General features: G+C 39.4%; 1 protein-coding gene across 1 annotated transcript in view; it reads right to left on the bottom strand.

The window, feature by feature from the left end:
- The window catches only part of RAD21 (RAD21 cohesin complex component), a 252,255-nt gene that overhangs the window by 1,787 nt on the left and 227,714 nt on the right, over positions 1-22,754 (bottom strand). Inside the window, exons 3-13 of the mRNA XM_056110071.1 lie at positions 19,139-19,268; positions 17,410-17,509; positions 13,169-13,275; positions 12,501-12,707; positions 11,803-11,928; positions 11,345-11,467; positions 9,121-9,344; positions 6,643-6,802; positions 6,112-6,260; positions 1,930-2,079; positions 572-655 (exon numbers count right to left, since the gene is read on the bottom strand). Of these exons, the coding sequence (XP_055966046.1) occupies positions 572-655; positions 1,930-2,079; positions 6,112-6,260; positions 6,643-6,802; positions 9,121-9,344; positions 11,345-11,467; positions 11,803-11,928; positions 12,501-12,707; positions 13,169-13,275; positions 17,410-17,509; positions 19,139-19,268 (1,560 nt within the window). The remainder of the gene's footprint in view (positions 1-571; positions 656-1,929; positions 2,080-6,111; positions 6,261-6,642; positions 6,803-9,120; positions 9,345-11,344; positions 11,468-11,802; positions 11,929-12,500; positions 12,708-13,168; positions 13,276-17,409; positions 17,510-19,138; positions 19,269-22,754) is intronic.

The following is a 22,754-nucleotide window of genomic DNA, read 5'->3' as shown; positions in this document are numbered from 1 at the left end:
GGAGGGGCACAGCAGTGCTGAGGCCTCAAAAAATGCAGCAAATTTATTCCAGCTCTGTTACCTCCTGGCCCTAGAATAATTTTTAAAGGATACAGGTGAAAAAGTGTATGTACATTTTGTTGTGGTGCTGGGACTAACTTTTTTGATTCTCATGTCAATCCAAAAGGTAAAGGGATATTTTGTTTAAAAAAACCAAAGACTCACGAAATAAGCAAATCTGTTTCTGTTTCAAGAAGTATATTAAAACAACCATTCATTGTTCTTACAACTATCCGTTACATTTCAGGAAACTTTGAGGAAACTGACTGGTTATGTCACAGATACACAAAATAATTAGGCTGCATCTGATTCAGGTTCAAAGCTGACACTGTGTAATGACGGGACAACTTTACTCAGCACAAAAGTCAGATGACAAAGATAAAGGTGTTTCATAAAGCATCACCAAAGTTCTGCTTCCAAAATAACCATGTGAGAAGGAACAACTGGCTTCCTCTCGTCCTAACTTAACTGGTTACAGCATGAACTGTATTCTAAGTTAGCACTGGCGAATCTTTTATTTCTGTAAGCATACCTGAAGACCATGAAGCATTTGCTGAGTTCTCTTGTTCCATCTTCTTTCTTCTTGATCCTGATCACCCCCTGAGGCATCTTCATCCTGGATTTAAAAGAGAAAAACAAAGCTGTATATTCTAGTAGACAAATGCACTCAATGTTACACAAAAATTCAATTAGTAACTAGTATGTATTCAATCTACCTACATGCTAATATTTGAATATGATTCTACATTATTATTCTATAACTCCCTAATCTCATTCTGGAACAGTCCAAAGAGCTGTAGGCTAGCTCAGCAGTACTTATTTACAATGTTTTAAAAATGAACGTGGTGGGGTCGGGCATTTGCCTTGCACAAGGTCGACTGGGGTTGGATCCCTGGCACCCCATAAGATCCCCTTCACCCTTACCAGGAGTAAGCCCTGAACACTGTTGAGTGTGGCTCAACCTCCCCTACCCCAAAGCTCTGATGCAACTTGGAAGGTATTTTATGCCTAAAAGTTTAAACGTAGTATTTGAGGACAGAGAGATAACTCTATAGGCTATGCACACGCAAGCTTTACATGGCCAGCCCAGATTTAATTCTTAGCACCATGCAGAGGTAGGGAGCATGCTGGGTATGGGCCTAAAACATAAAAAATAATTTTTAAGAAATGTAAACACAGTATTTATCAGAGCATCAAACAGATCATGAATCTTAATCAACAATATCAATGATCCAAGAGAAAAACAAACCAAAATCCTTAAGAAAGAAAAATAAAAACCAAAATCCAGAGCAAATGTATGCCCCAGGAAAAGGAGATCCATTCCTAGAGCATCTCTAAGTTTTTTGGGGGGGCTACACCCTGTGGTATTCAGGGGCTAATCCTGGCAGGGTGCCTTTAGCCCACTGAGCTCTCTGCCTGGTCTCTACTGCTACTTTAGGAATGAATTTTCATTTCTAGTCATTCAAACATCAGTCACTCTTTAGCTACTGTACCCTACGGTGTGTCTAATTAAAACAAAGTCCACGCAAATGAGAAGCAATGAGCTGTGGAGCATAAAATGTCAGTGTTCTTTAACAATGGCCTAGATCAGTGTGTTTTCCAATTCTTTTAACACCTGCATATTTGTGGTCAAAAACCATTGTGTAAAACAGCAAAACCTTTTACTTGGACCGGCAAGAAACTTCTGGTGGTCCACTATGGTTCATGCTTGGTGGCTGGGAACCACTTATTCACATCACCAAGACTGTGGTTTAAGTCTGATTTCACTCTGTGGCGCTCAGTGTCAGTTAATTTCAATATAAAAAGTGAAAAAAAAAAATTGGCTGCTGGATATTCTTGTAAAATCTGGAATGAAAATTCATCCCTAAAATCTTTGTTAGAGTTCTTTACCTCCTCCTCTTCATCATCTTCTTTTTCCTTTTCTTTCTCCTTCTCTTTTTCTGGTAGAAGCTGTAACTCTGGAATCAACTGACAGATATTTGTAGGTTCTTCTGGGGGCAGCTCCACAGGAGGCATTTCCATCTGTTCTACCTGCTGAGGCTTAAGGCAATAAAAATAAGACAATTACAAAAAGGAGTTATTAAAGCCCCAAAATTAAAAATACTGAGAGCAAATCACTTCTCATAATCAATAAGCTGACAATATACCTAATAAAAAGTGTTATTTTAAGCTTAGAGTCTATACAGGAGAAATCCACAACACTAGTTGTGGATATAAATAAAACAGCAAAATACCACATCATTTACAAATTCTGTGGGAATATAATAAAAGCTTCAATACAAATCAGCAAGGTATTATTAACCAATACTGGATAAAACTCCCTATGGCTATTGTACCATAGCCTTTAAAACTGTTATCTTGTGCTCTCAGAGCTGTGGCACTCTTAAGGTATCAAGTAATACGGTGATTATTTTTCCAGGCTGTTCTATATTTCAATCCTCTCAGTTCATCACTCTTAAAATAAACCAAAAACATAAAGAAAACAATTACCAGAAAAAGTGCTGCTAAGGTAATCCATTCAACTTTACTGAATCCCACACTTGAGAATTCATAGACATGTTTTAGTTGATAACCCTCAACCAGAGGGCACAGAAAACTATTCCTTGAAATTCACTAAGTATTCTCCCTTTAGAGGGAGACTGAACCTTTGCTTCAGGTTGCCAAAAAGATCCCTCTTGCTGAGTGTATTCCACAGATATAAGACCGATAAATTCTTGTTTTCCACTCAATGCCTCTTTTGCAGACCACAACACCCAAAAGGAGAGAGAGAACACAGGGGATTGCCCTGCCACAGAGACGGGGGGATGGGGGGATGGGGGTGGGAGGGATATTATCCATGGTGGTGGAAAATGGGCACTGGTGGAGGGATGGGTATCTGATCATTGTATAATTGAAACCAAAGCACAAAAAATTGTAGATCTACAACTTTAAAAAAAATAAAATAAAATAAAGGGGGAAAAAAAAATTCTTGTTTTCCTTTAACTCCATTTAGGTTTTCTACTGTATACAAATTTTAATAGTAGTTTATTTGAAAGAAATAGATGTTAGTTTACACTTTCTCAGCAATTTTACAAACATACTCTATTTTATAAGGCAGCCTCTACTGGAGCGAGGCAGAAACGTTTGCTAAAGAGGAAGTTGGAAGAACCTGGATAAAGAGCCCAGGATAATGTTTGTATAAATACATACTATCCTACTATAAACAAAGCAAAAAAAAAAATGCACCCATTGCCAAAATTGTCATGTATGATTTTTGGCTTAGGTACAATCAATGTTGTATTATCATTAATCTCTTCCTAAAGAAAGGCCTGGTTTAGGGAAGAAAGTAACCATATATACACAAAACTATGATCTAGCATTATCGAAAAGAAAACAAAACCACTTTCATCCCAAATAGTAATCAGTACTCATATTAACTGGAGCACTATTTACAATCACATACACAGGAAAACAACCCAATCTGTCCCCACCTGGTTATTTTGGCAACATTAGGGAGTGCTTGGGGCAGACAATCCTGGTTCTATACTCAGGGAATCTTGATCAAATCTGGACCTCTTGCATGCAAAGCTATTTAGGGTGTTCTTCCCCCCCCCCCCCCCACACACACCCGTGTTAAGACTCTCTTTTCATTAGCATGTAAAGTCATCTAAAATGTACTTCTCAGGGTTTAACTTTTAACCAGTACCATATACTGCCTTTTCTTAATCCTGCACTGACATTAAGAAATGGAAAAAAAAAAAATCTTAAACCCAAGTTCAGAACCATGGATCCACATTAGTCACAAATGCTGGCTGTCGTCTACTCACAAACAAGATTTATACCATCTGGTAAAAAATTTAACTCCAGCTGTATTACCCATTCAAAATTTTTCAATTCCTGGAACACGCAGTCACATGACACCTCAAACTCTACACCACTGATAAACCAGGAGTACAACACAACATTGGATGGATGTAATTTAGAAGGCAAACAATACAGTTTAAAGAAAATATAAACATGGAGATATGGTGCTGCCAGCAGGTCAATCTGTACCTGTGAGGTGAGTGCATCAGCAGCCTGATGGTGCCTTCAAACTTCCAGATACCCCCAAATTGTTGCGGTGCCTTTGGCTAGACCCCAAAAACTTGGGGCAAAGTTTACCAAGAAAGTAAATGGCCAAAGGTTAGGTATGTGGGAGACATACCCACAAACCACCTCCGGCTCAGCTATATAATTGGAGGTATGGCCTCTCTGATTCCTGATCAAACTGCTAAACGGCCATAATCCCAGAGACAGAAACAAATCTTGAAACCCAGCGGCTTTTGGCAGAAAAGCACCTGGACCGCGAAGTAGGTTACTGTCACCGGGCCACACCAGGGGGGAAAAGGGTGCTATCCTTCCGCCTGCTCCCCCTTAGCAGCTCCATGGTTGCCATTTGCCAGAGGCCATAGGACAGTCAGGTTTGGGCCCACAATGACGAGACACACATGGATTCATGGGATGGAGGTGGAGCCGGCCCTTTCCCTCCCACCCCAAGAAGACCCCGAGTCGCTGCCAACGAACGGCCTCTCTGGCTCCTGATCAAGCCATTTAATGGCCATGATCGTAGAGACTCAGAGACAAATCGTGGAACCCAGCGGCTTTTGGCAGAAATGCGTCCAGTCCCTGCAGTAGGTTACAGGTGCTGGGCCACCCCAGGTACAAATAGGTTCCATGCCTTGGCCTGTTCCCCCTGGCGGCCCAGTGGCTGCCATCCTCCAGAGGCCACTGGACAGTCAGGTTTGGGCCGCAGTGACGAGACACATGGGGCCTCATGGGATGGGGGTGGAGCCGGCCCCTTCCTCCCCGTCCCAACAAGACCCCCAGTCGTCACCCACGAACAGCCTCTCTGGCTCCTGATCAAGCTGCTTAATGACCACGATCTCAGAGACTCAGAAACAAATCTCGGAACCCAGTGGCTTTTGGCAGAAATGCATTCAGACCCTGCAGTAGGTTACTGTTGCCGCACCATTCCAAGGGGGGAAAGGGTGCTGTTCCTCCACCTGCTCCCCCTAGGTGGCTTGGTGGCTGCCATCCTCCAGAGGCCATTGGACAGTCAGGTTTGGGCCCTCAAGTGATGAGACATGTGGGGGGGATCATGGGATGGGGCGGAGCCGGCCCTTTCCTCCCCATCCCAACGAGACCCTGAGTCGCCACCCACTAATGGCCTTTTTTGCTCCTGATCAAGCTGCTTACCGGCCATGATCCAAGAGACTCAGAAACAAATCTCGGAACCCAGCAGGTTTGGCAAGAAATCCTTCCAGATTTAATTGTTAAAATTTCAGAATTTCAAAATTCCACGGCCACTACTGCAGCCACGTGACATCATATGTTATTTATAAACAGAAATAGAAACAAATTGTCTACTGTTGCCTTTTTGGCAGATCTGAGTGTTGGGGTTAAATCCCAAATGATAATAGTGGGTCTGGTGTCAAAATATTGAAAGCTTTGTAACTGCTCTCACGGCGATTCAATAAATAAAATTATAAAAAATGAAAAAAAGAAGAAAATAAAAGAAAATATAAACACACAAAGTTTAACCTCTAACAACAATGATCTCTTCTACACAGGCTTAATGGCTCCATGGCGAGACAGAGACAACAATCTTCATACAGTTTCTTCTAAGGAACTAATTTTTGATCATTTTTAGAGATTTATTTTTAACAAGCAATATAAAACACTCATTTTCCCTCTGCCATAGAGGTAAGCTTGAGGGAAAATTGGAAACAATAGTGGTGGAAAGGTGCAATGGTGGTGGGATTGGTGTTGGAATAGTGCATGTAATAAATCACCATGAAAATCTTTATAAAAATAAATTTAAAAATAAACAAAACTTCACTCAAGAGTCACAAAGACCACAAAGTCCTAAGACATTCTTCCCCATTAAGGCACAGTATGTTCAATTCCTCAGTTGCCATTCTTTCTCTCTGGAACTGTGTCCTTTTCTGCCTGAACCAAGTCTTCTGAGAGCAGTACTGATCAGTTTGCTTTTACCAGGTATCGAAAATGTCTGAACACACCTACACATTTTTGATGGGAGAGATTTGCACTTACAGGCATCACAGGCTCTGGGTCAACTTGGCCTGCTTTCCGCTTGACTCCCTGAGGTGGCGGTGGGGGCATGGCCGACTCATCCAAGTTTGTCCTGCTAGTCTCCATTGTTGATTCTTGGAGGCGGCTTGGCTCTTCCAAAATGGGTTCATCTGCAATTAGTCATATGAAGAATAGATTTAGGAAATATAGCCTTACAATACTTCAGAACCATTTAGCTTTAATAGTCTATGTGTAATATACCATAGCTACTGTTTAAGAAGACCAAATATAGTTTATTTCCACATAGTCCCACCTTCACTCCAATGCAAGGTAATCCTCCAGATTATCTCAGCCAGTTCTAAACTTTAAACCTTTTTAGAAACATAAAATCTCAACTGTAATTAACAATATAAAAGGAACATTCCTGTCCAAAAATTGGAGTCTACTTCTCTATTTCTGAATTTACTTTGGCGTGTGTGTGTGTGTGTGTGTGTGTGTGTATGTGACAATATACTGTTAAAACCAAATGAGAATTATTCCAATATAACAGACCAATAACATCACGCTGTTGATGTTGCTGCTGTTGTTCCTCTCTGGGAACCTCTGGGTTTTCAAATTCTTTGAGGAACTCATCCAAATTATCAGCCTCTCCTCCTTTCCTCCTTTTCCTCAGGTCTTCAGGTACTAGTGGTGTAAGACAGCGTGTAAAGAGCTTAAAAAAAAAAAGGAAAAAAAGAGAAAACTCCAATTACAAAATAACCACTGTAAGAAAACCCACAATTGTAATTTTCATATTTCATAAGTATGTCATAATAAACAACTGCAATCAGTATATGTATTCAGCATGATTTGCAAGAACACTAGGTCATACTCACAGTGTCCCATCTCGATCTTTGAAATTTTAACTGTATAACTTTAAAAGTTAAAAATACGGGGCTGGAGTGATAGCACAGCAGATAGGGTGTTTGCCTTGCTTGTGGCCAACCCAGATTCAATTCCCAGCATCCCATATGGTCCCCTGAGCACTGCCAAGAGTGATTCGAGTGTAGAGCCAGGAGTAACCCCTGTGCATCGCCAGGTATGAACCGAAAAGCAAAAAAAAAAAAAAAACAAAACAAAAAACAAAACAAAAACCCCAAAAATGAAAACACACACACACACAAAACCAAAAATATTTCTTTTTTTTTTTTTTTATTAATTTATTTTTTATTAGTGAAACATCATGAGGTACAATTGTAGACTTACAAGTTGTTGTGCTTGGGTTTCAGTTATGCAATGATCGAGTACCCATCCCACCACCAGTGCCCATTCTCCACCCCCACCAATCCCAGTATTCCTCCCACCCCTCCTATCCCCCATCCCACCCTGCCTCTGTGGCAGGGCACTCCCTTTTGTTCTATCTCTCCTTTTGGGTGCTGTGGGTCTGCAGAAGAGACACTGGGTGGCAATCATGTTCTGTCTATAGACTACTTTCAGCATGCATCTCCCATCCTGGGCAGATCTTCCCAGCACCCTTTATTTGGTGCTCCCTTCTCTATCTGAGCTGCCTTTGCCCCCGGCATGTGTGGCTGGCTTCTAAGCCATGGAGAGAACAACCTGGTTGGTATCTATCACAGCTGCTCTTGGGTGCTAGTCTCTTATTTTGTTACTTTATGTTATCCAGATGAATGCAATCTTTCTATATCTGTCCCTCTCTTTCTGACTCATTTCGCTTAACATGATACTTTCCATGTAGTACCACTTGTATGTAAATTTCATGACTTCATTTTAGATGTACCAAAGTTTCTTTAACCAGTCATCTATTCTTGAGCACTCAGGTTTTTTCCATATTCTAGCTAAACAGTGCTGCAATGAACAAACAAGTGCAGATGTCACTTTGACTATACTTTTTGGCCTCTCCGGGGTATATTCCCAGGAGTGGTATTACTGGCTCAAATGGAAGCTCAATTTCTAATTTTTTGAGAGTTGTCCATACAATTTTCCAAAAGGGTTAAACCAGTCGGCATTCCCACCAGTAGTGAAGGAGAAAACCAAAAATATTTCATTGCTCTATATCAGGGATTTGTTTTGAAGAGATTTCACTGCAGTTCATTTCAATATTCATATGTTTAAAACGCTAACCCCCTTATTATACTATAACCAGAGCGAAGGACATCCTAAAAGGGCCAGAGTAAACGCCTTGCATGCTGAGTACAGTGACATCAGTACTATCAGGTGTAGCTTGGTGTCCGTCAGAGTAACTACCACACCCGAACAAAGCAGCAATGCCAGGTTAAATTATTAAACCTTCAGGCCTGCAGATTGAGGCTGAGTATCACTGGGAGTGGACCCCTTCGGTCTCCTCGGCCCTGCTTGGGAGACTCCTACCCCCCTCAGAGGTATAGTCATCTTATTAACAGACTTATCACATAATATTCAACTGAGTGGAGACACACACTATGTATCTCACACCAGAACCTTTGTTGGTGTTACTTAAGGTCTACGAGTTAAAAACTAAAGTACTTAGGAGCCAGTCTCCAAATTATTATGACTTTGCTTTCAAGAAACAGTGGTTTTACAGCTGCCCTGCTAATTTAAAATACGTTAGAAAGCTGAATTACTTCTAAATATTATTTCAGCTTTATTCAGAATGATAGTCTAAGAGTATTGCTTCACTCATCAGATAAGAGGCCTCAGAACACTGTTCTGGAATGATCTAGAATTAAACTGAGTAAAAAAGAACCTATAAAGAGCATTCTTAAAAAGCCAAAATTTTATATTGTGGAGAAATTAATGGCACCCAAAGTTTGAAGCAAAAAGCATATTGGTATTAATAAAGTAAAAAATATTAAAAATGCAAATCTAAAGTACAGTATGCTCTAATACAAACATTTTATAGTTTGTCATAGGGATTTTCGGGGGAGAAATTATTGCTACTCTTTATCCTTTGGAAATACAGGCGCCGCTGACTTCTTCAGAGAGCAGGTCATATTATAAGGAGAAGTAAAAAGAAAGTATTACATAGTTGGAAAATTCTAAAAACCCCATTACCTTCAGTAGTCTGTTATTCCACAAAGGCTGAGCAGGTAAAGAGAAGAGTTTTTCAACTCCTCCTGTTTCTTTCCACATCATCAATTTCTTGGTAGGTGGTGCAAGATCCAAAGTAGTAACAATATCAGAATAATCACTAAGTTGGGCTCTAATTGTCTTGCTATCCAACTCTTTAACACTGTCAACAATTAGCTTTCTCTTCCGCTTGGCTTTTGTTTCTTTGACTAGAAAGATAAAAGAAAGTAAGGTCATTATCCTGAGGGGCCAGCATGAAACTTAACAGCTACTAGGTCCACACTCTTTTTATGGTTTTCTACAGGCCTAGTAAAGTTAGGCCTCCTGAGAGCACAATCTTTTATGAGTTAGTTCCCCAAGCATCATGTAGGACAGAGGTTGGCACATACTTAACAGCGACTCATTAAGAATTTGCAAGATGGACATGCATAAGCTTAGTATAAAAGTGGTCGAGTTCAATAGATGTCTGCCAGGTAGCTCTGAGCTATAATGTGGAAAATATAACTACTGTGTTCTGGTACTTATTTGCTGGTGTCCTATTAGAAAAGTTAAGTTCAGGCTGAAAGAGCGAGGCCAACTAATGAGTGCAAACGCTGCATCAGGAGGCCCTGATTCTGCCTCTGCGCTGCAAGGTGCCCTACGCAGTCAGGAATAGCTGACCCCGCTTCCGAGTTAAATTTCATCTTATTTATTTCATTTTTTTCATTTGGAATATGGCCAACTACTTAGGGGGTTACAGAGTACTTTTAGCAGAAATGATAGAAATCTAGAGGTGGCAATTATACAAATAGTGTAATGAATAAAACAAGCCCTGAATCCTAGATATATTCAGGATATAGTGACATTATACATTTGGATTTTTTTTTCACATTTTTATTTTGAATCCCTACCACTATGTAAAGTAGAAAGCAATATTTGACCCTTTAAGATACAGGAAAGGCCAAAACTGACTCAGGAGCCCACCTGCCGGCATGGAGAGGCTCTGGGTTCCTGCTCTACTTTGAGAGCGTGATTCCTGCCTGTGATTCCAAGCCACAGGGAGTGGCCCCAAGCAACACTAGGTGAGGCTCCAAACCAAACAGATAGAGAAGAGCTCTTGGAATTAAAGAAATTCCTTCTGTCACACGCTACACTGTATCATATTCTTGCAGTTCAAGATTACAAGACATTAAACACCTTCTGTTCAATTTGTCTTTCAGTCACCAAGTTCCTTTTCCTCAAATGAAAGTTCTTATCCATACACCCCAGCAAAGCCTGACTCTCCCTATTTTACATATACTCTAATCCCCCTCCGGCTTCATTTATACCTTTCAAATACCTGTAATTTAAAACTATTTATTTTAGTTACTCATGTTTCCCTAATTTGTCTTTATGTTCCACAAGGGCAAGGATTTATTGTATTATTTCCTAGGGTCAGGTTATAGCAAGCTGTCTTTATAAAATAGAAGTCCAAGTCATAACTTGATTTTCTGGGTTACAATTTGTTTTAGGAGAATCATTTGTCACCAGGGATAAAATTGGCTGTTGACTGTGTGCAAGGCAAGCACTCTACCAGCAGGTTATCTCTCTGGCCCGAAGTTATAGCTTGGTCAAATTCTAAGAAATTTTTGGAAAGTTGTCTTGTTCTAAAAATTGTATTGTGTTCCTCATATATTCTACCCCATTATACCACAAGCTATCCAGAAACTTTAATACATCGACATGACAACTAAAATTACATTCTTTACCCAGAAGCAGTTCCGGTGAACACTACTGCCACGTTTCTTAACACTAAAATGGGGAAAAAACTGTATAGTATTTGATTAAGTTTAAAAGAAAGTCATCTCTAGATTTTCCCAGATTGTGGTTAATCATTATACTTGACTGCAAAATGCCTGGCATTATTTTCTAAATTTTACAGTTGATACTACTAGCATTTTGAAAAACCTGGAACTACGATACAAACAGTTTGTTAGATATTCAAACTAAGATACATATTAGCAGGAAGTGTGTTCTATACGTTTCATTCTACTAACTTGTTTTTCCAAGTCAAATTTAATTGAATAAAAATATGACAAAGAACAAAAAAAGGAGACTGAAGCTTAGTTACCTAAAGTGATGTTACTTGAAATGACAGCAGAGATTAGTGGACAAGAACTACAACTAAGATGTTATGTTTAAAAAGAATATTTTTTTTTAAGTAAAAAAAAAAAAAAATGTGTTTGCTCACCAGTGATATCAATAGGTTCTAAAGCAAAGGCTTCTTCCTCATTTGGAACAAGTGTTGTTTGATCAGTCATAGTTGGCATTGGTTCAACAGGATCCACTGAGTCAGGACTATCAGGTCCACCCACTGTAATAGAAATAAAAGTTTGGTCACAAAGGACAAATTTAATAGATGTAAAATGAATGGAACTGGGGACTAAGAAGCCCTGAGAATCTGAAAGAAACCCCATTACTACTAAGAAAGTAACTTCTTATAGTTTATAATCAATGTCTTTAAAAGCTCAACTCTACTTGCTAAAAGACATAGGGTTTAAAACTATAAAATAATTACAATAGTAAATCATACTGCCTTAAGGTCTATAATCACTAGAAGCTTTAACGTTTTGTTTTTGGCTTTCAGTTTAAACAGCTTTTTTGGATCCCATACCACCACACCCAGATTACCAAACACGCTATGCTTACTGGATACATTGTCATCTTCATCCATATCATCATGTGTTGGCTGTTCAGGTAACATGACACCCGTCTCAGACAGGGCAGGGGGATCATCAAAGATGCCACCATCATTATTACTAATAAGTTTGTCATCTGAAATAGGAGAATAGAACTTAATGATTATTTGAAAAAATGCGAAAATAGTAGCAAATTCTGGAATTAAAGTCTATCTTCAAGACAGTAAAAGATAAACACTAAATATATATGAGAAAAATACCTTATTCTTATTTTCTACCTCACATTTCTAATCTGTACACCAAATAGCACCCCACTTTCTCCCCTTCTTTTGGATTCTTGGGCCTCACCAGGCTTCTGGCTCTGTGCTCAGGGATGATACTCATGGTGGCCTTGGGGGACCACATGGCATGCCAGGTCTCAAACCCACATGCAAGGCAAACACCCTACCCACCATACTATCGCCAATTTTTAAGAGTTAATAAAATGAAAAACTGAGACAAAACTTTAACTGACCCACTGCTCACAAATCAGACACCTATACTTAAGAGAGCTACTCATGCCTCAGAATTATTAACTGCTCTAAAGACAACTGGGGGGTATACTCAGTGGTACTGTTCGTGTCTTTCACTGAGGTCCGAAGTTCCATCCCTAGCACTGCAATTCCTCCCATCAAGAAAGCAATCATCTTAGAATAGTCAGTGACCTACCTAATATGCCACCATCATTTCCTTCTCCAAAATTGTCATCCTTATACTGGTCTTCATATTCTAAATGGTTAATTTTCTCATTCAAATTGCTGGTGCTCTGTTCAGGTTCTAATAGGAGGTTAGAAGCACTAGTGCTTACTAACATGTCATCATCTTCAAAAGCGCTGCCTTCTCTCATTATCTCACGATCATCCATTCCAAAGTCACCTAAACAAATTTTAGTCATTAGTTGAAAAAGGAAACATCACTGTTACAGAAGAAAACAGCTAATGATTATGTCTCATTTGCTACCTAAAGTTTTCATATCTAGTTTAAGTTTTAAATACTTAGTACTAGTACTTATATTTTAAACGGATTCTGGAGCATGCTTAGCAATTCAAACAGAGCTAAATTGAAAAAAAAGTAGGTATAAAATGCAACTGCTCAAAGGACTAGCTTAAAAATAAACTCAAGCTGAGATATCTGTTGGTGCATAGAGATGGCACTTTATATACTGGTTAAGGATACTCTTTTGCTTATGAAAAAGCTTTAGATACAATTTTTGTTTTACTGCCTTTATCAAAGTAATCAAATGCCTGGTCTCCCTTTTTCAAATTCTTGGTAGTGTTACTACTAACACATGGTAATCAAACCACTGAAGCTAGTCGTAAGTATTTATTTCTCTTTACCAAAATCATTTTCTTGCAGGATACTGATGTTCCCAACTTCTTCTCTCATGGTTATCTCTTCCACTCTACTCTGGTTAAGGCTGAACTGCTGGGCCACATCGATGTCACTTTAAAGGAATTTCAAATATATTTTAGTCTCAAACCTATACTTTATTCATAAAGAAAAAAAAAAACCCCAACCAATTCTATAAAAAAAAAAATACACAAACTTACCAAGGTTTAGAAACCTTAATACTTAATAGTAAATAAGAATCAGAACAATTTCAAAGTTAATCTGTATTAAAATTAAAAACCATCCACAAGAAATATAACAGGTTAAAATTGCTATAAAGCAAGATAAAAAAAACCTCAGAAATGGACAGGCTATACAGACTCAGACCCTGCTGAAACTCACAGGCTGTGTGAGTGACATGTGAAATTACCGTGCCTTCCTGATATTCTTTTTGGGGTTAACAAGTAATAAACTTACATTACTAAAGAAAATAAACAGAAAAAGTATTGCTAAAACGCCAATCTGGAATATCAATAGACAAAGTCATAATATAAATACTTTAAAACCATCAAGCTTGTTCAATAAATAACAAAGAAAAATAAAGAGGAACAGAGAACTGTTATAAATTCTTGAAAAACTTATAAAACATACCAGTGAGATAGTAAAACAAGACCCCTTTATCAGTTGGGATATCTGAAACAATCAAATATTTAAAAAAAAACTTTAGGGAAGAATAGAGATGGAGTGTCTTGGACACTTTGGTGACAGTGGTAATGATATTCACCAATACTATAAACATCAACACCACTGCAATAATGTTACTGAACTGTAATAAATTTTTAAGCTGTTACTATTTTGAAAGATTAGTGATGTTATGGACATGTTATTTCTAAAAAAGTATACATGGATGAAACAAACTTATTTACTTTGAGATAATATAAAGGGGGGGTGGGAGGTAAAAGGACAAAACAGAGATGTAACAAAGCTGGCACTGTACTGATATAAACCAATTTATGTTTCATTTAAAATATCAATCCCTTTTCTTTTTGGTTACAAAAACATTTCTTTAATAAGAACTGAGAAAAAAATGGAGCATAAAATAAATAAAGCAGCTAGATACAAAACAAACAAACCCCCAGACTTTAATTAGGAATAACTTCTCCTTAGAAAAAGCAGAAAAATGTCAAAAAATAGAGGCTGCTTGGTATATGCTCCTCACTTGATCACTTGACTTCCTCTTAATCATCAATTTGCTCAAGCGGGTGCCAGTAATGTCTCCATTTGTCACAGTTGCGTGCTAGTGTAGCCCAATGGCGTCTCTTAGTTCTAGGAACACAAAAAGCCTCAAACCGATCGTTCAGCATCTTGATGAAGAAGTCTGACCATCTGGTAGGTGGGTGGCCATGCGGTCTTTTGACATCCCGTGGAATCCAGTCAGTAACGGCTCTAGTCCAGCGGTCGTCTCCAAATTACGAGTCCAGCCCACCTGATTTTCAACGCCTTGGCAAATGAGACAGTGTCCCTGATTCTTGACTGTAGGAAGAGGCCAGAACTCTGGGTTCTTTCTCTCATTTGAGTGAAACGTGATACTCCAAGTATAGCTCTTTCAATTCCTCTTTGGGAGACCCAAATAGCATTCTCATCTTCTTTGCGTAGGGCCCAGGTCTTTGAGGCATATGCTAATGCAGGAAGAACAGTGGAATCAAAGAGATGTGGCCGGAGCCGGAGGTTCTTCGTCCTCTTAGCTATTTCTTCCAACGCTCTTGAAGGTGTTCCAAGCCACTCTCTTCCTCCAGGGCAACTCAGGTGCCAGGTCATTCGTCATGTTGACTTCTCGAACTAGGTACACATAGCTGTTGCATTCGGAGATGGTTGTTCCATTGAGAGCAAATGGAGCGTCAGGAACGAGACTGTTTCTCATAAACATTGTCTTCGTGAGATTCAGCTGTAGTCCGACCTTTCCACACTCACGGTCAAAGTCGGCCAGCATTTGTGCAGCTTGGCTAATGTTTGGTGTTATTAAAACAATGTCATCAGCAAAGCGGAGGCGGTGTAGTTGCCGACCATCTATCTTCACTTCCATTCCTTCCCATTCCAGCCATCTCATGATGTTCTCGAGGGTGGCACTGAAGAGTTTCGGTGAAATGGTATCACCCTGCCGAACCCCTCTCTTGACATCGATGATCACTTCTTTGTAGAATGGTGAGATCCTGGTAGTGATTCTGTAATACAGCTCACGAAGGATGCTATGTACTGAGTTTGAATGCCCCGATTGGCTAGGGTTTCAATGACCGCTTCCGTCTCAACAGAATCAAAGGCCTTCTTTAAATCAATGAACGTTAGACAGAGCAGCATCCTGAACTCCCGAAAAACCTCAATGAGCTTGGTTATCGTGTGGATATGGTCAATCGTGCTGAATCCTTTGTGGAAACTGGCTTGCTTGCATGGTTATCCTTCATCTAGTATTCTGCTAATCCTATTGAGGATGACTTGAGTGAACAGCTTGTAGATAACAGAAAACAGGCAAATTGGGCGATAGTTGCCAATATTGTGGATGTCTCCCTTCTTGTACAATAGTACAGTCCTGCTGGTTTTCCACTGGGACGGAACCTTGCATTCAGATAGGTAGCGTGTGAAGAGCCGAGCCAGCGTAATGATGAATACTGACAGCAGGTTCTTCAGATGTTCTGGTCTGACCTTGTCTGGGCCAGGTGCCGTTCATTTCTTTACCGACGAAATGGTGTGTTGGATTTCGGAAGGGAGAACATTGGGAACGACATATCCATCCTGTGGAATTTGGTATGTTGGCAGGTGGACGTGGCTATCGAAGAAATTCGAGTCATGGATAATCTTCTCCATTGCCCTTCTGGAAGATGTGATAGATCCATCAGGACGTTGGAGGGCAGTCATCTTGGTCTTGTAGTTGGCGAAGGACAGGCGGGCGTTACCAATACTTTCCCCAGCTTCTGCTGCATCTACCAGCACTTCTGCTCTTCTCTCTCTGAGGTCTTCCTTTATCGCATCTCTGTACTGCTCTGCGAGCTCGGATGCTCCAGGACACATTCCGGATGCTCAGGCTGAGACTCAACCAGTAATTACAATGGGTCTCATATGTTCCTCAATCACTTGGAAAGTTACACTCCTGTGGTAAAGATAGCTGTATTTCCCAACCCTCCACCCTGGTTTCTGAGCCACAGCTGAACCACACCATACAGGATGCTGGGCAGTTTACCATGTGCAAGGCAAGCATTCTGTACCTACCCACTGATTTTAGACATAGCTATATTTCTCTATTTTTTTTTTTTTTTTTGCCGGGGATGAGTGGGGCATGTGTGTGCACACCTGTGATCCTCAGGAGTAAGTTATTCCTGGTGGTCCTTGGGGAACCACATGAGATGCCGGAGACTGAACCTGGGTTGGTGGCATGCAAGGTGGCGCATTACCTGCTGTACTATCTCTCAGGCCCATAAAATAGCTGTATTTCAAAGGGCTGAGGTAAGACTAAACAACCAACAATGGTATTCCGCTATCACTAACATTCTCTTAAACGTATGTTTGTGTTAATTTTAACGACATATTTATTAAAAAAATGAACAAAAATTTTGGTGGATTTTAGCGTGATAAAATAGACAAGCAGACAATAAAAATATACTTCTGAACAAAAATTATAAGGCACATCACTGACTGTGGTGCTCCCATTCATTCCCCAATCATGAAGCATTAAAGGATGCTGCTATCTTTTCTGTCAAGCCAATACTTCGGACAACTGTTAAGTCTCCACATTTTCTAGAACAAACACAACAGAATTCTTATCTGTTCAAGCCACACCTACATGATTTTCTCAGAGAAAGAACACACACGTTCCATCTTTCATATTTATATACCACCTGAAATAAATAATTAAGCATTTCAGCTACAGAAGAATTCAATGTAAAGTAACACAAAGAAATGAGACATTTGGGGGCCGGAAATGTCTCCAATATGAGCAGGGTGTTTGCTTTGCAAGTGGCCACCCAACCAGGTTCAATTCCCAAGATCTAATGGTGCCCCAAGAACAGTAGGAATAATTTTTGAGCGCATAACCAGGAGTAACTGTTGAACACAGCTGGGTGTGACCCAAAAAGAGAAAGAGAGAAAGGAGAGGAGAGAGACACACACAGAAAGAGAGGGCAAGAGAGAGCTTGAGAGACATTAAAATATCAATAGCAATTTTTTTGCAAATCAATAATTAACTATGAGAGAGACATACTCTAAGTCAGGCAGTGGCTGATCAAAGTCGTGAAATTCTTCTGGTAAAGTAATAGCATTGTAAGCAGCTTCTCGATTTTCCTCAGGCAAGTCAACAACACCTGGCAAAGAGAAGATAAACTGAAGGCCCAAGGCTAAACCACAAATCATCTAGCAATCAAAAGGAGGTAAAGTGAATATAATATCCTAAGGTTATGTCTAAGACAGTTAATCAACAACCCACCCCCCCCTTGAAAGACAATAAATATCAAGTTAGCAAGATATTTAATGAGTAAGAGCCCAAATAGCTGGTTTTTGGGGAAAAGTTATTTAAAATTTCTTTATACTTTTCAAGTGGTCTGTAATATCCATTGTCTAAAAACTAATGCTCTTACATAAAAGGCACTTAGCAGAAATCAAGAAATGACATAATATCATAGTTTATGTCTAAACATATTTCAAGGGCTTTTTCTTGGGGGGTTGGGGGGGCTGAGAGGAAGGACACACTTGCCACTGGGGACTGTATTTAGGCATTCAGAATACAAAAACATTCAAAAGGGCTGCATTCAGTCAGTCTGAGGAGCTGTCTCTGGCCTTAAACATTTTCTGAACAAAATTTCCGATCTCAAGAATTTCCACAGAAATGACTATATAAAGCCTCTCTCTTATAGAACATTCTAATTAGAATAAAATTTCACCAATGCCTTTAAAATTATGGGATACAAAATTCAAAGGCTTCTGTAATTTTGTATGCAAATAAATGTTTGGCCAAAGAAGTTTCAGAATCAGATATTACCTAGTCCACAACAAAGCTACAGGCCTTAAAAGTAATCTGATTTCAGGTGTGGGAGATGGTTCAAAGGGCTGCAGCAGCTGCCAGCATGCAGAGTCCTGATTCCACTCAGCATCACTGTATGGTTTGGTTCTGCACCACTGTCCGGGTGGGGGAATCCCATTGTTCAGCCAGTTGCAGCTCAAAAATCCAAAATCAAAGATAAAGTTGTACTTTGATATTTGTTTTATTTGGGGGGCCCAGCCTGCAGGGTTCTGAGACCAAATGGGATGCTGGGGATCAAAGCTGTTCAAATGCATGCAAGGTAAGTGCCCTATCCACAGTTGAATGGCTCCAACCCTGATAGTGGGAAGTTTGATTTTTACAATACACTAAAATTCAGGAAAAAAAAAATTCTAAAAATTTTCCTGAGCTATTACATTGAAAAATTACATAACACTTTTCAACTTTTCAAACTCTGATAATCATTTCCACTGGGGTGCTGGAAAGAGGAGTTAAAGAATGCAACTCCTAGGGAAGAAGCAAAAAGGGAGATTTTTTGTAATCTTTTTTCATAATTTTTTGTAGAGGTGAGTTTTTTTCCTTTGAACATTACCTTTCTAAGCCTTGCCCAATTACTTACTGAGTTCCTTGAAATGCAATAAAAATAAAACATGCTGTAGATTTACAAATTTTTGTGCTTGGGTTTCAATTGTACAACGATCAAACTGCACCTCATGGTGTTTCACTAACAAAAACTAAAAAAAAAAAAGTAAATGATAGAGAATGGGCGTTCGATCATTGTATAACTGAAACCCAAGCACAAAAATTTGTAAGTCTACAACTGTACCTCATGGTGTTTCACTAATAAAAATTAAAATAAAATAAAATAAATAAAACACGCTGATCTAGTCTAGTCTATTTACCAGTTATGCATGAACATAAGAAACTTTAGATTTAAAAAAAAAAATCACAATACCTGGCCGAAAAGCCATCTTTATCTTAATGAAAGCTTCATTACAGTCTGCAAGGAGATATTTGGCTTTTCTGTGATAAATTCGAACTACTCCCAGCAAGAGATGCCCTGATGTTCGGAGAGCCATCTTTACCTGTGAATAAATATTCACATTAATCTAATGTAGTTAATGTTTTTAAGAAAAAAAAAATCACATCTCCAAACCCTGATTTTTGTGCAAGTTATAGGCAAATTTTACTTTTATCTTTTTACATAATTTACTTGTATGTACCTGATCTTTATTTCATTTCTCACCTTCACTTATATATTCCAATTTCTAAAAAAGAGAGTGGCAGTAATTCACAAATTAACACAGGTGAAAAGGTTACTATAATACATGTGCTAAGGCATTTTGTGGATTGTTATCAACCCACTAGAGAGGAGGTGGCATTTTGGTTCACAATCTAGAGTCTCTGTGCTCCCTGTTTCTAATTCTTTTTTGGGGGAAGTATATGTTTCCAGCCTTGAAAACTGATCATCCCATCATCTCATCCTTCTCTGCTTATGCCTGTTCTTCAGTGGACATGCGACCCAGTTCAGCCGATGAGTGCAGGTATATTCAAAAGATTAAGAAGCACCCAATTAAGAAGCACCCCCTTTCATGCTCTGTGAGTAATAACACTGTAACAAGGAGGTATTAAGTATGAGAAGCAGCCAATATACTAAGAAGGTAATTCCTTAAATGGCATCACTGTAATTTCCCGATGATGCTTAAGTTCTTTCCATCTAGTTTTTACTTTACTTGACTGCAAAGCAAAGTAACATGGTATCCTCACTCGTTTCACCAGAAAATAGACCCCTCAGCCTTTTTGTTCTTGCCTGAGAAAGATCAGTGCTTATGGGGTATGCAGGACAAGAAGAGGAAGAACACCCAAATCAAAAGAGAATAAATTCTAAATTCCTCCAACCAAGAAAAATTCTTTTCAAAAAGGACAACAAACTCAAAAGATTCTGAGTTTTTTGGAGTCATAACATTAAACCCAACAAATTCCAAGGTAGCAAAGAGTTGTTAAATATCTGCTTGAAATTTAAATTATGATTAGTACATTGTGTTACTTGAATAGCAATATTTTAAAGTTATATAGTGACTTTTGACTCCATTTACAGCCACGTTAGAACATGAATTATGAAGTTTGCTGCTATAAAATAAATTTGCGATCAAATTTTGGAACACATGGTTGCTGATTAGAATAATCCATTAAAACATTCCTATTACAATTGACTTTGAGAATGGGGCATAAAAAAATTTAAACTCAATATTGAATGAATTTTTTTCCCAGAAAGGAGGGGAAGAACCATCAGTTTTCCTTTTTTCCAGAATAAGCAACGTTCAAAAGGAGATTAGGTAGCTGTTTCTCAAAGTGAGGGGAATAGAGCCTTTGGAGGGCACTGGAAAGATACAGGGAGGGGAGTAGCAGCCAGAGTCTCAAGTGCATTGTTTGTTCACTTAAAAGAGGTAAAATTTTAGGAGGGCAATGAGCGCCCCTGCCTTTTAAAATTGATTTTAGCTAAGAGTCTAGTCTATGAATAGGCAAAATGAGGCTGAACATTTTTGTGGAGCTGATATTAGAAGTACATCCATCTGGACAAAGTTCGGTAGAGACTGTGAGTGTTGTTCCAGAGCAAAAGAAAAGAAGATGAAGAAGAGAAAGGGCAAAAAAAGAGAACGAGTAGGGCAGGATGACATGTGGTTGTAGTCAACTGTTACTTGTTCTACAACCAAACCAACATATCCTTGTAAGCAAGAACTGGGCACTAAGTTCAAATACTAAAAAAAATTTCAAGCTAGGGAGCGGAAGTGCCAATACTGTGCAGAGGGCTCCTGCTTTGCACTCAGCAAGCTGGGCTCAATCCCTGACACCACATATGATCCCTGAATGCAATGCCAGGAGTGAGTCCTAAGTACTGGTGGGTGTGATCCCTACAAAACTAAAATTTCAGGTCAGTTCACCTTGTAGAAATAACATTATATTTTATCACAATCACAAAAATCGCTTAAGTGCAAAGAAACTTTTTTCTCATTTCACATACATATATAATTTTTTATATTATTTCCAAAAGATAAACCATGTTTCGATATCAGTGATCCTTAATTTTTTATCAGGTAGATGTACACTCTTATTTATTTTTTCAAATAATCACTGTGAGATATACTTATAAACTTACAAACTTTTGTGCTTATGTTTCACAGTCATACAATGATCGAGTACCCATCCCTCCACCAGTGCCCACTCTCCACCACCAATGATTCCAGTATCCCCCCCCCCCCCCCCCACCCCATCTCACCTCTGTGGCAGGGCATTCCCTTCTGTTCTCTCTCTCCTTTTGGGTATTGTGGTTTGCAACAGAGGTATTGAGTGACCATCATGTTCGGTCTATAGTCTACTTTCATGAAGCATGCATCTCCCATCCTGAGCGGGTCCTCCAAGAACCCTTAACTTGGTGGTCCCTTCTCTGTATGAGTTGCCTTCCCCCCAGCGTGTGAGGCCAGCTTCCAAGCCGTGGAGCAATCCTCCTGGTACTCATCTCTACTATTCTTGGGTGTTAAGTCTCCCTTTCTGTTATATTTCACAAGTGAGTGCAATCTTTCCATGCCTGTCCCTCTCTTTCTGATTCATTTCACTTAATACGATACCTTCTATGTTGATCGACTTGTATGCAACTTTCATGAATTCATCTTTTCTAACAGCTGCATAGTATTCCACTGTGTAGATGTACCAAAGTTCATATAGACACAAATCTTTTAGTGACATCTATTAATAATGTACAAACTATTTATCAACGTACATATAAAAGACTATTTCTGTAAGTACAAACACCAATACTATTTCCTCTTTAAATACCCTCAATATTTGCTTATGACCATTTAAGAAATAGTCACCTACACATGCTGCTTTCAAAAAAATTCCCTCCTTTCCCGTTCACTAATCTTAGGAAGTGTGCATATAAAATGTAGAAAATATATTCTCAGAATTTGATCAGAGCATCAACTGAGTCTCTTCACAGAGAAATATAAATTCATATTAGAAATAAGTGTGTAATCTGGCCAAATTATATTTCTATATTGTATCACTGTCACTCCGTTGGTCATCAAATTACTTAAGCGGGCACCAATAATGTCTCTATTTCTCCTAGCCCAGAGATTTTAGCAGCCTCTTCTTACTAGTCTTTTCCCAATGATTTGGAGGCTCTGTTAGGATCAGGGGAATGACACCTATTGTTGTTACTGTATTTGGCATATCGTACATGCCACAGGGAGCTTGCCAGGCTCTGCCCATGCGGGCGGGACACTCTGAGAGGCATAAATGGGTAGGAAGTGTCTCATAATGTATCCGAGAGGTCCGAAAAGTGGCCTGGAGAGTGGCGGTGATTGGGCATTGGAGTTCGACTGCCGGGGCTGGGTCCCTTACGGTAGGGAGAGCTCTCTCACCCGCCCCAAAGCCGGGCGCAGAGTCTCCTGAAACGCACCAGCACACCACTGGGGGCCGGTATTGTCCCCTTTGGGAAATTGCTGCTCTATGCTCATCCGCGTGCAGTGTGTACTGAACGCTTGCGGGGATTAAATAAAACCAATGTCAGC

Source organism: Sorex fumeus, unplaced genomic scaffold (assembly GCF_029834395.1).
Source record: "Sorex fumeus unplaced genomic scaffold, SorFum_2.1 ptg000002l, whole genome shotgun sequence".
Taxonomy (NCBI): domain Eukaryota; kingdom Metazoa; phylum Chordata; class Mammalia; order Eulipotyphla; family Soricidae; genus Sorex; species Sorex fumeus.
The sequence above is the reverse complement of the archived record's forward strand: the minus strand, read 5'-3'. Positions and strand labels throughout refer to the sequence as shown.